This window comes from Strix aluco, chromosome 2 (genome assembly GCF_031877795.1).
Source record: "Strix aluco isolate bStrAlu1 chromosome 2, bStrAlu1.hap1, whole genome shotgun sequence".
NCBI classification, from domain to species: domain Eukaryota; kingdom Metazoa; phylum Chordata; class Aves; order Strigiformes; family Strigidae; genus Strix; species Strix aluco.
This window is the reverse complement of record NC_133932.1, coordinates 91,263,567-91,279,628: the sequence shown is the minus strand read 5'-3', so window position 1 is coordinate 91,279,628 and position 16,062 is coordinate 91,263,567. Positions and strand designations below refer to the sequence as shown.

Genomic DNA, 16,062 nt, shown 5'->3' with positions numbered 1-16,062 from the left:
ACTTGTTGCTCCTCTATTGTTCGCATGACCAAAGCTATTTTTTCTCCAATACTTCTATAAGCATTTAAAATATTATAGAGGAGTTCTTGCCTATTATATGCCTGCTGGCAAATATCTCTGATGTAGCAAGCACATGAGAATTAATAAGAGCTTCATCAATCCGGAGAAAAGTCTGGTCTCCACTTGCTCCAATCCACGTTGCTTTGCGTCCGTATTTAGAGCCTATATTAGGCATAGGTGCTGGTTTTGCATTCCAGTAGGGCATATCCAGAATTGGTCTACCAAGCTGACCTTTCTGTGGAGAGAATGCAAGAACTAGTAAGTAACAGTAACAATAAATCTCAAAGATCAACAAGTCGCTTCAATAGTTTCAATACACAAAATTAGTAATCTGGAAATTTTAGCACAAAATTACTTTTAAAAAGCAATGGCTACTCTAAGGGAAGCTTTACACATTTAAATACAAGGAACAAGTTACTGATAGATATTCTCCCTATTCAGTTAGGTTTTTGAGTGAACTTTTTTAATGCAACTCAAACTCCCATGACAGATAACTCTCCTTTCCATCTTTAGAATCAAATATAAAAGCATTATTCCCCTTCAATACTCAATATCCAAATAACTTCAGGGCTAAACAAGGAATGAATTAATAGGGAAAAAAAATCCCAACAACCTACATTCAGAGTCAGACAGTCTAAATTCCACTCAATTCTGAACTTATATGAACTGTAGGTCTTACAGAACAAATACCTCCTAAAAGTACTTAGAAATTGATTAGCACATCAAACTTGAGCTAAAAAGAGCCTAAAGTGCCTAAGCAAGCACCTCTGCATATGCTCGTTAACATCCTGAGCTGGAGATACAGGGTCTTATCTCCTATATACAACTAGTTATGGAGAGATGGACCAACAGTTCTTATACTGTACCTAAGTATGTGGTAGGAACTGCTGGAATAAGCCTGCTGGAATAAGACTCCCCCTACCTCACTCACGCAAAGGAAATTCATTGCAGGCTAATGAAATCAAGGTAACTTTTTATTTAAAAGGGTAAGGGAGAAGAAACACTCATGTACAGCAGATACCCTCTGTCCAGCATGTTACTCATCTCTCCTTCTACATAACACTGTATGTAAGTACACTTAGTGAAGACATTTTCAAGAAACATGCTTGCTTTTGAGCATGTCTTGACTTTAAGAAGCTTTCAACAAACTTTCGTGCATTACAATATTAAAATCAGATGCAGGTGGTCTAAATATGGTATAGATTTATTTTATCTTTTAGAAAAAGAAAAAACCTCAATCAACAGACAGGCTTTTAAATCCTATTTCTGAGAGTCAACAAAGCTTCAACTTTTATGTGTCCAAGTCACTTTTGATAAAAACAAGGACACCAAAGCTCTTAAAGTCTGAAAAACAACAAAATATTACCCACTCAAAGAGCCATCTTGTGGCACACTTTTAATTCAAAACATTTTCCACTTGTAAAATTTCAGTCTTCACCTTTTATTATTTTTTGTAAAAAGATTTCAAAAGGTGTAATTTCTCTTCTGTTGCACTTGGCAGTACATAGTTTTTAAAGCAGATAAAAATAGCTCAATACCTATAGTCTAGCTTTTGCCAAAAGGACATTAGTGGGAAAGCATGAACAACAGATGACTCTGGAGAGATTGCAGTGAGGGTTTTTTGCAAAGACAAGGAATCACAAAGGCCTGAAGTCAGGATGAAGGGGAACTAAACAATGTTGAAGTGTTTATTCAGTGAATTTAAGACTGGATTTCACATGAATATATGCCATGTGGATAGGAAAGAAGAGTATCAGAGTTATGCTGGGTTATACTGAGCAATAATCTCCCCTCAAGTATAAGCATAACTTCTGCAAATCATTGCCATTTCTATGAAAGAAAATGGGACACTAACGAATGAAGACAGACAGGTAATAGAATATGCAATAAACACATATTTACAACTGAGCTTGCAACAGTAAGAGTTTGAGAAAACTGGTGCACTTTATAAATAACCAAGTTTTAAATCATCACCTTCATTAAAATATAAAAACCACCAAGAATTTCTGGCATCACACTTTTCTAACCACAACAATATCAGAGGCCACATTTTTAAACATAACACACAAAAGATATGCAGAAGTCACGAACAGTTCTATAAGAGCAAGTATAAGCAGTTTTGAAAGGTCTTTGAACAATACATTAACTACTAGCTTATTCCCATTAAGTAAATATTATTATCTCCTTACTGAGAAACTTCCAAATGTGAAAACCTGTCCATCCATTAAGAGAATAGCTGTATGGTTGCTCCCAGCAGTAACTTGTGTACTAGGACCTGGTAATGCTTGCACCAAAGTGGGACATCCCCTATATCAAAATAAATTAATTTTGTATCAATACATGCTTATGCAACATTTAACACATACATTAGTATTCTAAGGATTTCAATCACTCTGAAATATATCCACTATGTTCACATACTATATGGAATCAGAGTCAAGCAACATCTTACATATTAAATGAACAGAGATTTGAAAGACTACTAGATATTTAAGTTTATGCCCCCTTGTTACAGGGAACCAGATAAAGTACCCTCTCTTCAGTTAAACTCAGAAATTAGCATAGAATAAAAATGGTGAATTTAATATATAATTGTAGGATTACATTAATGTTATTGTAGTTACACTAATATGTATGTGTGTGCATATATGTATGTATATAAAATATATTGCAATGTACTGTAGCAGTAAAAAAATTCTGTTGTGAGGATGCTGGTTAAGCACTTAAACCTGTCTGCATCACAAAGCAACCAAAGCCTTATGTGGTTGGTACCCTAGTACAATTACCAGAAGCAATACTGATACAACCCTCCTCAGATTACTGTCTAGGGAATTATAGAAGGAAGAGAAGGTCTACCCACCTCCATCACCTTTCTAATGGAGAATAAGGCATTAAAAAACTGCTCTCCATCAAACCCATAGACTCAAGAAAGAACAAACCTCTCCAAACTGTTTTCCAGAAAGATCTGAAAAAGTCTAATCCATGTGCCTCCCAAATACGGACAGGTATAAGAAAATATATTTCCCATTACAGTAAAAATGAAGGGGGGGGAAAGAAAAAAAGGATGATCGAGAAGCAAAGAAAGAAAACTTGAAGAGATGACTTAGAAACAGCAGAAAAGATAAAAAGAAAGAAGTATGAGATACTGAAACTTTTTATCTTGATCCCAACAAAGTGAACAGGAGCTTACAAGAACTGTACCAGACTTTGAATCCCATAATGAAGGTCTACCTAGACTTCAAACTTATTGTGGACTTAAGACTGTAAATTTGAAAAACAGGTCATTCCCAAATAACTAGGTTTGGGAACTCTGACCCCAGAGAACAGCAGCACTATTTAAACTTACTTTTAAACACACACTTTCAAAAGTAGGTTAATCTAAAACAAGAACTGGTTGGTTGTCTTATGCTGGAATAAAAAAAAAGTGTCAGCCCAAAGTTACCTAATGATTGTTTAGCAGCTGATGTGCAAAAATATGGGTTATCTGCATGTTCTGATTTTGGCCGAATTGCAGGCAAAACAGAAGTCAAGAAAGTAGAAGGAAGGAGAAGCATCGTGAGCTCAGCAGGGAAAGGGTAGATGGGAAGATGTGAACATATGGAAATGTGGAACAGCGGGATGCAGCATGAGGACAGGCTAATGACCTGAAGGAGGAGGAACACAGATATACAAAAAGATATTATTCCTTTGTGGTGAATGTAGCTTCCAGCAGGTGATTCTAGTGGAGATGGAGAGACTGAAGGGCAGCATAAATTTTAGTAAAGGATGCACAACATGACATTCATAAATTCAGAAGCCTTTGCTGGTCTATAGGCACATGGGTGTGGACATCAGTAAGATTACAGACATATAGAGCAAAGTTTAGCAGCACCAGTGAGGAAACATTTTAAAAACAGACAAAACATTTGCCTCCCATTAACTTCAAGGAGGGTCAAAAAGGCACTGAAGCAGAAACAAAACATAGTTAAGAACTAATCCAAAAGCATTCCTGTTAAAGGGAAATACTTTGACTGAAGTTTTTTTCTTTTCCTCAAAATTATGATAGCTGCAGGCATGGAATTATCAATCCTATGCATGTTAAAAAAAAAAAGGGAATGTTTCATCTCTTTGATGCATAAAAACTAAGCTACTATCACCAAAACTATTTATCTTTCTGTTTTGTCAACCGAATCTATCAGCAATGTTATCTGAATGCTGTGTATGATACTCTCTTGGCAGCAGCAGAGCAAAACCAGACAAGCAACATGTAGAGAGATGTAATATATTTTCCTCTTAAATAGCTTTTTATTAAGATCACCCAGCCTTTGGAATGGCCAACTACAATGTATTAACTAAAGAAATTAAGAGGAAAAAGCTTACGACACTTAACTACATTAAAAAAAAAAGTAAAATCTCAGAAAAATAGTTTTTCACTTGATAAAAAGAGGAGGGATGTGGAAAAATACAGTAAACCAGTTTGATTGATGCATATGGAATTTAAAACCTGTGATACTAATTGAATATTTCCTTATCCCTCTGAAACTTGACAAAGAAAAGCTCAGCAGAGACACTTAAAAGAGTTCGAGAAACTCTTTGGACAAAGTTTTGATAATGAGGGTTTCTCCATTTGAATGGGAGAAAGCAAGAAGTATTCTTCTGGGATGGAGTTGAAGGACACAATGATGTCAAGCTCCCAGATTCTTTGGTCTCTGGACATGACACAGGTACTTGACAAGAATCAATCACAAAAGACCAACCTCAACTATACAGAAAGTAACTTGAGATCCCTTGGGAAAATATAAGAGTGCTGAATGAAAAGCAGCAGATATACATGCATCAGCTAACTCTGGATCCTACAGAAGCTCCAAATGTATTTCGGCTGTCCACACCAAAACCTTCTTCCACCCTGAAGAGTAAAGCATTTGTGGGAGTAGATGTGGGTCTTTGAAAACCCTGACTGCACTAACTGTTCAAAGAGTCGCTGTCCATTGTACTTCTCCAGCCAACAGCTGGCGGCCAGCTCCAGTAAGTCCCTTGGGGCAGCTGGCCATGGTACTGGAAATTCACATTCACCATGGGCTGTTACCGTGTAGTGCATCAGAGGAAATCAGTAGTAACTTCTGCCAACTGCAGTCAAAGTTGGACAGTATGGAGTTAAAAAGAAAATGGAGATTCTTAAACTTTGGAGGTAACTGGAAGTTTGGTGAAAAGATGTAAATAAGACCCGCACTCCACCACTGAAGTAAAATAATCAGACAATGCACCTAGAAACACGGTCCTATCAGAGACGATGGAACACATTTCTTTCCTAGAGATATTAATAGGATATAGTCTCCACACTTTGTCTTCAAATAGAACATTGCTGACTGTCCATGGAAGGTCTGCTCAGTTTTCTTCCATGTTATTGTTGAACCATTGGAAGCAAAATTATATCAGGATTGTCTTACTTCAGTCGTTCTTGACTGCCAGATCACATGCTTGCTAATGTAGTACTGCAGTCAACAGTTTGTTACAAGAAATATCCTGGAGTTTTATGACCCAGCTTCTTGAGAGAAGCATCAGCAACAAACAGGCCTTGGCTTACCTGAATACAAGACATGCTATTTTTCACCAAGACTAGATACTGCAAAGTATTTCTTGCTTCCACTGAGTTTCTATCCACCAGCATCTAATCTGAGGAGAATATAAGCAGAGACTGACAAATCCTTCATGTAGTGAATAGCTCATCAGCATCTGCCACTGTGGATTATACAACAGAAAGCCTACTCAAGACTAGTTTAATGGCGCCAGCATACCGATACAGGATGGTCTCCCAGGAACCAGATCACCTGCGTTTTTAAGTGGTCCATCTGTGAATGGCTGAAGTCTTTGCTGGAGAAAAAAGTAACACCACCTTGTGCATATTGCTGGTTCCTCCACACCATTTCAGTTCTATTAATGGTTTACTGAGAATCACATCATCCTGTTCATCTGCCTTTTTTTTTTTTTTCTTTACTTGTGTGCAAGAAAAATAGTCTGAAGTCCTTCTAGGGCATGTAATATGTCTCATTCCTACAAAAATAGGAGGAAGAATTTGTGGTGTTTACCATACGCTAATAGACAAGTCCTGAATCCCCTTAATTAAGGAGAAAGACATGTCTGGACAGGTGCACAGAATTCAAAGTAGTTAAGCATTTTCAAGACTTTTAAAAATAGAGTGTCACTACTAAATCTTTACTCTGCAAGACAGAAGTCTCTGAAAGGATAAGTCATCAATCACTGCCCAGGAACTTCCATCATTGCTTCATGTGGCAATGAAGATGGTTCCCTCAGATGAAAATGAGAGTTCCTGAATTTTCCCTGACAGTTCTTGTTTTCAGCGGCCCCCATATTTAGATATACTAGCTAGGCTGCCTAAATATTACTTCCTTTGTTATTCTCCCATCTCTCTCTCTCCTGGAAACACAGTAGAGTATCAGTTCCTGGATTGAGAAGATGATGGTCTTCCTGAGGTCAATACAGGCAATGTGACACACTGCATGACTGACATACCACTGACCTGGCTGGAGCTGGCCATCTGAGCACCACTGCGTCCCAACTGAGGTGGAACTCTGCATAAGGATTCCCTGTTTCCTTCTCTGAATCCCTTACTGTGAGGACAGAGGAGAGATCTCTACTTAAAGCTGGAAAAAGAAGTACATCAATGAGGAAATTATCATTTGAATGATGGCGCTAAACAGCAATATAGTACTATAGCCCGTTCTCATGCACAGAACATATTCCTAATTTCTTCCAAGGCTTTTTTCAGACACTCTCTAGGGGCTGTTGTAGAATGATAAAAAGATCAGCGCCAAGTCGCTTGTACCTCATCAGCTTCTAGGCCTGGTCAAGCACTATCCTTTGGCACACGATGTTTCATGTTCTTTCCAGGATCTTACTTGGAACTACATTTGACCTCCATCCAGTTTCTGTCTAAATAAGCAACAGATGTAGGGTTTACTGCCTGAAATTCTGACAGATACAGCAGATAGCTCTGATGCCTTCAGAAAAGCCAAGCGATTTCATCAAAGTTGGAAATAGGAGACAGTAAGTTACCAGTACAAATGCCACTGCTGTTCGTACCTCTTCAGTCTTTAAGACAGAAACAGGCCTTATTCTAGTAGTGACTTGAACTGCCAGCTAAAGCAGTTGGAGCTTGGAACAACTATCCAAGAATTTCCAGGAATGAAAAACGGAGTACTTATCTATGATATGGCTCTACCATAGGCAGAAACAGACTGCATTCACCAGTCCAATGCAAACTGAGCAGGGGTAACAGTTTCGAGACTACCATTAGGCACAGCAGTCAATACAAAGTACACTTCCAGCAAACTTACTTTCTTCCTTCCCCCTCCCTCTTTTGTTTAGTGAATCCAATGAAAGTTTTAAGATGATGGTTTCTTCAGAAACTTGACAAAAGAAATGATTTGGAAGTCTCCAAAGAGATTAGGAGGATAGATGTTCAGTAATTCTCATCTCACTGCTACAAGAGAAATGACAGAACTGAAGACAGCTCATGGATGCTCCACTCTGTATACCTTTTACATAAGGATATTGGGCATTACTGGACATACACAAAGCCTCAACAACTCCTACTATTCAAAATCTCCTGTCTTACGTGTTATATGGTATATGTACATGCCCAAAGAACAACACTATTACATTTCCTTTTATTGCAGGACACTGATTTTTTACTTTAATAAGTAGGTAAGATACTAAGGATGCGATACTAAGGGTGAGATTGAGCTTTGTATTACATGTTCTCACAGTAGTCAATGGAGATGTAGCCCATAAAGTTTACAGAGCTACTGAGCATACCTAAAGTAGATAAGTAGCAGGTAGTTAGTCAAATAACTCTCCAAACTCTGTTGTCTTCTCTATTTCCAATGACCGCAAAGAAAGCACACATCATTCTCATGCTGACATACAAAATAAGTGTCGACAAAATCCAGCTGAGACCCAAGCTTAGTGACTTAAGTTTGGAGATTAATATTAAATAAAAATGAGATTTTTATCATAACTGAACTACTGTCAATGGTGTAACAGAAACAGGTTAGTCTGAAAAAGGTTTACAACATCACACTACGTGAGTTATTGCATATGTAGTACTTTACAGAAATAATGAAATATTAATGAGATTTCAATGTCATTACTTCATATATGTAGGGAGCATTGAAGAGACGGAAGCACTTCAAACTCAATTATCAAAGCTATGTTAATAACTATGCACAGAAGCCTTCACGTATTAAAGAAATTACTTATACGGTACAACAGTACTGTTAGTGTATCTATATACAGGGGTTTATGGGGAGTAAGTGCAGAGCAAGAGCTTACCAACTTTATTTGGACAATATTTGAGTTTTCACACTTGCAAGGTACAGAGAAATAGAAATTTAGCCGCCTTTTGTGCAGCAGTACAGCAATACACAATCACATCCCTTAATTACCAGCTCACCTGGAATTAACATCACCATGTCCAAGTTGCCCATGCTGTCCATATCCAAATGTGTAAACGTCACCATTCTCCATCAAAACCACTGAAAAACAAACAAAAAAGAAGGATATTTTTCTGGCATAGCCACACGTTAACATGACGCTGCACCACTGCTGGTTAACTTTTCTGAGCAACACAGTTAACGATCCCTACCGAAACATTAAGAGATCTACACAGGATTTGACAACCAATCACAGCTAGCATCTCCATGCAAGGTTAGAGCTGTGCCATGCAGATGTCTTCAAATGGCTCAAAATTGCTTAAAAGCTCTGATGTAACTCACTATGATACTTATAGTCCTTTTCACTGTTGAAAGACAGTGTAGTAGGCTACAAAATGATACTGCAGCCTTTTCAACCTTTAACACTCCCATGTACATCCTTATTAAAAATTAAACACAAAGCTGTGAAAACACATGACAGCATTAAAAAAAAACCAAAACAAACCAACACCCAACAAAAATTCTGTGATATAATTAACGTTGATATATGTGTTTTTACCTGAATGGTGAAATCCACAACTGACTTGCACAGCTCGCAGCTCACAGTCAAAGCGGACAGCCCCTGGTGGATAGGTTGTGATTTTGCTTGCATCCTTCTCACCTCTTTCTCCACTTCCGTCTATTAACAAAATCTAGAATTATATCTCATGTCTTCTAAAAGAGTTATATTAGAAGAACGAATAGAACAAGAACAGTAATTCCCCACCGTGCCATTTGTAATGTAGGAGAAAGAACTTGCAAAACAGTAAGAGGCAGCTCAAAATGTGGCATCAAAGTAGATGCGAAAGATGACAGAAACTCTACTTCTAAACAACCTACTACAAAGTTACACACTGGAAAATATCATATCCTCTAAAGCAGAAACTTCCAAAACGCAGACAAAAATGACCAGCAAAACAGTAAATTCAAACAACTTCAGAAGTTTTGCTTAATAATCACTTTCATTCTTCAATAGCATTATGAAGTAAAGAGAAATTACTATAGTTAAAGTCAATAGGCATAGCCTCATCTGCTTTTTCCAATTACTACTTGTTAAAGATTTTACTTGACTCCAACTTGGCCACATAGCCCTTGTTTTACATTACTAACAATGCAGCTCATTTCTAACAATGCCAACAGACTCACTACTAGCATGTCTGTTTCCTCTCCATTTTCGATACCATTTTAGACACTGTTTCTGTCATTTCCTTTCATAGGTGTGAAGTGCACTATTGGTTCCTAAAATCAAACTGCCCTCACATCAGATAAAGCACTGAAGCGATAAATAAGTGTATTATTTATAAACTTCTTGAAAGCCACTATCTTCTCCAGAAATCAGAATGTTTATGTCATCTAACAATTACACTGTAATTAAACTATATGGTCACAGGGTCACAAAGGAAGGTGGTTTTATAATACGAGCAGGAAACCAACATGACAGAGAAACAAAGTGCTCATCACCATTAAAGCATCTATACCTGTGTAGAAAGCAGGTAATGAAAGCTCTAAAGAACGTGCATTTCCACAATGAAAAACTTCATATATGACTTCAGTCACACTGTCTCTAGCATACAGAAATGAGAGAAAATACAGGAAGTGAAAAATAACTGCACAAAGGAGATTCCACATTCTGACTGATTACTGCTTTATTAACAAAATTGATACAGGGAAACAATTGCTGCTCAAAGCATTCAAGGTGTTAATTTAGATCTGTATTTGCAATTTTTACATTTTCCTAAACAATCATTATGGGAAGTCTGAACTCTGAGACTTCATTATTCACTGTGTGCAGCATACCACTTACAGACTTGCGAATCTTTTAAAATATAATTCTGTTTTTATACATACTGCTCAAACTTTCTTTCCTTTTTATTGCATGGAAACTGCTGATGCAGTACAGTAATTTCAGCACTTTTATTACAAACCAGTTTTAAAAAATCTTACTCTTCTGGAAATAAATCTCTTTTCTAGTGCTGACTGAGTACAGAAATTATATGAACCTCCACATAGTTTACATCTGTAAAAGAACAATGCATACAGGTATTAAGTAACGCTTTTGAAGAATCAGGTTTAATAGCACAGGTAAAATATCCCTTTGAAAATGTGGGTACCCATCATCAAAAAGAATTACACCTGCGATACATGTTGGATATATGTGAAATGGAGAAATGGCAAAGGAATAGTCTGGCTCTCAGAATTGCCATGGGAATTTCGAAGTTTTTTTCAACAGCGTCAGTTGTGTACTACCAGACTGCATGCACACTAGAAGAAATGTTTCTGAAGGTCTGTCTGTGGCTTTTTTTGTATTAACAAAGAGACAGAACCACTATTTAACAACAAAAAAACCCCCTGAAAACACAGAATTTTTTCTCCTAGTCAGGTCATTCTGTTCTCAACACGCTTCTAATATATTAGTTAACAATTTGGCTATTCCTCAAATACAGTACCTTTGGAATTTTTATGCCTACTTTTGCATTAAACTCTACATGCTAAAGTAATCAAGAGATGGTTCTACAGGCTAATGTTGCCACCAAAATTATTTATTCATCAAGCACCCTACTAAATGCTTCCCTCTTTCACACGAGCTTTTTGGACAGAAGCAGAAAAAAGCTATTTGCTCTGGAAGTCTACCTGTGGCCCGTCTCCCCTCCTCTCTCAATCATTGATGACTGTAATGAAAAATGTAAGCAAATGTAAGCTCTCCCCCTGTGCAAATGCACTTGAACAGTCATCTGGTAGGAATGCATGTAACATATCCAGTAAGTGTGTGTCAAGGCTGCATGCACTTCCTGCAATGTAACAAACCAGACACACAGCAACCATGTCACCTATGCACAGTCATACTAAAAAAATTTAGCAGAAGTTGTATTCTGGTCATGTAATAGTGGCATATCAAATGATCTGCAGATACCTGAACAGATAATTGTGCATTTCCTGCCTCATCCTAGGCAAAACATACTGCTCTTAAGTGCTTCAACAACTACTAGTAAAATAGTTGAGAACTGACGTTTTCAGCTATTTTTTGTCAAAATTTTTTTAGATGTGTGAAAGGTGGATGCAGAAAGCTTATTTGCACGTGTCTCAAGGAACAACTGTAACTATGGAGACACATGTTTGCTTTTCTTCAAACAGTTGTGCACATATTCATTTCATTAGAAATAGTATCGAAACAACTGTTCCTGTAAGGGAAGCACAGAAAGACTACTGAAGCAGAGACTCTTCTGGTTGAATGAATGGAACCTTGTGAGCAGAGAAAGTCAGTGCTTCCAGTGTTATCCAACTGGACTACCACTGAACAGAATCTCTGACTCTTTCATCTCTCTCAGAGAGAAGAAAGAACCAAGGAAAAACTCCAAAGGGCTTCCTGCTGTTGACACTGAGGCTTCATCAGCAACTTCCCATTGGTGGGTTTTCATCTTGGCTGTCTTATGCAGTTGGGGAAGGAAAGTGATATGATTCAAAATACAACCAACCAACACCTCCCCCGCCTACCCCATCTTCCTTAGGAAATTCTTAACTCCTGAAGACAATTTCTCCCTCTCTGAAACAGGCTCAAAACTCTTCTTGCCTGATATTACTACCACAAAAAAATGCTGCTTTCCAGGAACGAAGAAAAAGATTATTCAGTCCCAACGGCAAGTGAAGTCCTAAGCTATAAATGAGAGTTCTGCTAGCAAAAAAAAACCCAACCTTGCTACAGAATGGCATCTCCGACCATTGGCCTAGACCCGAGGAAAAACACTTTGTTAGTGTTTCCCAGCTGCAGTAAGGGTGATGATATTTCATTTCTTACTGACCTTCTTTGAGGAGGGCATGTGAAAGACGAGAAACCAGGCCTGCGAGAAACTAAAAAACAGCCTGAGAAAGCAAAAGTTGAGGCTGATGGAAGAAATGCCTCAAACACTCGCAAGACAAAACTATGAGTCACAGGGTGCATTCTGTGGAGGTCAAAGCTGATAAGGCTGCCCGAATAACACAAGATGGGACTGGAGGAGGGAGCCCTGTGAAGACAGGACGGCTCTGCTCTGGTGCACCTGGTCAAATTTCAAGGGCCATCTGTCCGGTGAATGACCTTTGCTTCATTATCCACAAAATGCATATTAAAGTTAACACCCCTTAATATGCTAATGAGGGCTAACATGATCATGCTAATTACATCATCCCATGAAACACCTTACTCCTCCCCGTACATGGGATACATAGGTATGTGGGTCGACCTAGGGGACGGACCCAAGGAAAGTGGGTATAAATCACAGGGAGGGAAGAAAGGGGGGGGCCCTGGAGAGTGCGGTGAAGCGAAGATGGATGCAGGCGAAAAAGACGGCTGCCTCCTGGAACCCTCGCTGGTGGGATCAGCACAGAAACCCAGACCGGTGATCTGGATTTCCCCACTCCCTCTATCTCCCTCTTTTCCCTTTCCCATTAAGAAATGCAAGGCATATTGTATTGCTTGCCACAACTTGCTATATACTTAGCCAACTATCGTGTGTTCAATTAGTACGTTGTGGGTAGTTAATAAATGTTTAGACTTGGAGACTTGTCCGCTCTGTTGGGGATTTGCGAATCTGAGTCACTTGTCTCCCTCGTCTGAGCGGAACATGACAGGGTAAAAGCACTTTTAAAGATGTTAAGTGCTTTTCTCCCCACAGCTGAAAAGCTTCAATGTGTATGACTGGACACAAAAAATTCTTACAATAACTGTCTCTTTAGACCATATCATTTGTCAACAAATCTTTGTTCAGTTCAGCGGCGATTATCCAAATAAAGCATATCGTTCAAGTTACTGGTTAGTATCTGTGATGTTCAACTGCCACAGCATGTTCTGAATGTCTTAATATCAACTATAGGGTTTACATATGTTACTTAAACAAATCGGCCTGTGACTGCAGCTTCTTGGCTGTCCACCACAGGCTTCAGCTGAAGTATCTGTAACCAATATTATAGCTACAGTGCAGAGGGGAAAGAAACCTACCTCTCGTTGTGAAAATCATCCATCCTATGAGGGCAGAAAAAAAAAAATCCGTTGGATGCTTGAGAAGTTGCTACAGACCTACTTGAGCTTATAGGTGAAATTTGATATGCAGAATCACAAGTGCATAACACTTACAATAATGTGATAATAAACTTGCATTCTAATTACAGACTCAGTAATAACTGTGTCCTGAATTTTTGTACCAGTAGTGGCTTACCTGTTCAGCTCAGCCAAAAAGTAAATGCAGAAAGGAATCTACTGGCCAAATAATCTATTTCATTATCTGACCTGCATGCAAGTAAAACTGTCACACTGAGGAATGGCAAAGTACATCCATCATCTCCATAAACTTACTTTCCTACGCTATATGAATACAAACCAAAAGAAGTATATTTGACTGAGAGTATGAATTCTTAGGTACCTGTTTTCTGCGACCCGGATAACCCGACAAATAGAAATGTATGTTTTGCAGGAGTAGAGATCCACCTCTAACCTCTCTCCAACAGAGAACAGAAAGCAGGAAAACTACTTTCAATACTGTCCTCTTGAATTAGGTATTCAGCTTTAATTCAGAGGTGGACAAAATGGCATACACTTGAGTTATTCTCCACAGATACCAAAAAGACCTTACAAAATTACAATAGCTTTTCAAATCATTTAACAAGTGTAACTTCTGGAGTAGCTGAAGTTGTGGGCTTCTTTGAGAGACAAGGAAGCAGCAACAATTTCTAAACTCTGGAGAATAAATCAAAGCTCATATCAATGCTATACTTTATTTCTTCAGCAGGTGCTTCTTCCTTTATTAACCACTGCTAGTCCTGCTTTGTCCTGATTTGCAGTGGTTCACAGGCTTAAGTCTCCACCTGCAGTTATTCCTAACTTCTTCAAAATTCCGGACAACTTCATCTAATGAAATTCAACCCTCCAGAACAATTACTGAATGATGCAGAAGAGAGGGGCCGGTATGAAAGATAAGAAAATCTGAATAGAGAGACAGAACTTATAATAGCAAAAAAGGTGTGTTATAAAGAAAGTCAACTTTGTCATTAATAACTGTTATTAACAAACTAATATTTGTTGTCATGATAACACATGACAACAGCTGCTGATTATGTATGCTTGTGAGGTTTGACATACTCTCACATTCTTCAGGCCTCAAATTCTGAGAAAGTCCTGTCTGAAGTGTCTCCTCATTGATGGCAGCATGTAAAAATCTAATAAAGTGGCTCTGAAATGTTTTTGATGCAACTTAAAAACCAAAAAATCTTAAGCAACAAGTCTTCAGTTGTGTTTTCAACTTCTTTAGGAACACTTAGCAGATGAAAACAAGACTATCAGACTATGGAAATGTCAAAATGGAACATATAAAGACTCCAGGATTATTTATTTTTAAGCAGTCTTAGATGTAGGTTTTCATTGTCACCTGTCTTTCTCCCATGAGTGCTACAAACTACCTTACCTTTCAGACAGTGTATTTTACAGTTAAAAATGTACAAGTGTAAATTTTATTGAACACCTGATAATTTTGTATTAGCATTTGCAAAACGGTTGATATAGAGCTTGTTCTATCCATGCAGGTTCAGCTTCATCTAGCCCTTGTCCTTTTGAGGGTATTTGGTTTCATATTGTTTTGAACATTTTTTTCATTGCCATTACTCCCAAATACAGGGAAAAGCTGGCATTTTTTATTGCAGAATCTTAACTGACTCAAGGAGCTCACTTTGTTTTTAACTGCTACTCAGTTCATTTCTACAGTGGGGAAAATTCTACAGATTTTCACTAATCTTTTTTACTCAGATCCCTGGTGATGAAGGCCACAGAGATTGGAGATGCAGACTGGGAACTACCTCATTAAAGAATGACGATGAAGCACAAGCTCATGCTTCTTCTTAGTGTCAAAGAACTCCATGAATACCAAGAAGGTGATACCTACTGCTTTCTATCTATATCTGTGATGGAGATACAGACATTGATCAGAAAGATTATGATTATGCTTAACATGCATTTTTTGTAATAACAAGGATCTTGATACGCAGACCCTATAAATGTGAAATGAATAGATGACAGTGGCCAGCTTTCCAGAAAATGGGTATTTTGATGAAGATGAAGGAGGAGTTTTCAACTGGACAATTCAACAGAATTCCACAAGTGAAAAATATGTAGGTTTGATAATATGTACAAGTACCTATCCAATATACTTTTTTAATTAGGTCATATTTGTCAGTCCTGAATCAGGTGTACACATTCAAGTTTAAGTATCATTATCAAGAGAAGTTCTGCAGCGGCAAACAGAGAAGCATGAACAGGTACCAGCAAGTTTAGTACTGGCCTCATCGGTGTTACCAGTCGAAATAAATTTTCCTTGCCTGAAGATCTTGAAGGTCTGGTTGGTGTGAAGAGTTACAAGACTACTTTAGGAGAAACACCTGAAGTAAGAGTGCTGGTTTGGAAAGCATCATATTCAAAAGTAAAACAAAAGAACATGCTGATTTCAATGTTATAGTGCCCTTTCACTGAAGTCAACATCCCTGCCTCAGGTTGCTTGATTATTGCTTTTAC

At 38.0% G+C, this 16,062-nt stretch overlaps 1 protein-coding gene across 21 annotated transcripts in view; it reads right to left on the bottom strand.

Annotated features, from left to right (window-relative positions):
• Nucleotides 1-16,062, bottom strand: part of MYCBP2 (MYC binding protein 2) — a 204,488-nt gene that overhangs the window by 114,864 nt on the left and 73,562 nt on the right. For 19 of the 21 annotated variants that reach the window (XM_074815495.1, XM_074815477.1, XM_074815481.1 and 16 more), the window contains 4 exons: nucleotides 9,052-9,171; nucleotides 8,513-8,594; nucleotides 2,250-2,367; nucleotides 91-295 (listed from right to left, as the gene is read on the bottom strand). In XM_074815495.1, the coding sequence (XP_074671596.1) occupies nucleotides 91-295; nucleotides 2,250-2,367; nucleotides 8,513-8,594; nucleotides 9,052-9,171 (525 nt within the window). Of the gene's footprint in view, nucleotides 1-90; nucleotides 296-2,249; nucleotides 2,368-6,577; nucleotides 6,702-8,512; nucleotides 8,595-9,051; nucleotides 9,172-16,062 lie in introns of those variants that run through there. The other 2 variants (XM_074815497.1, XM_074815498.1) reach the window with 2 other exon arrangements.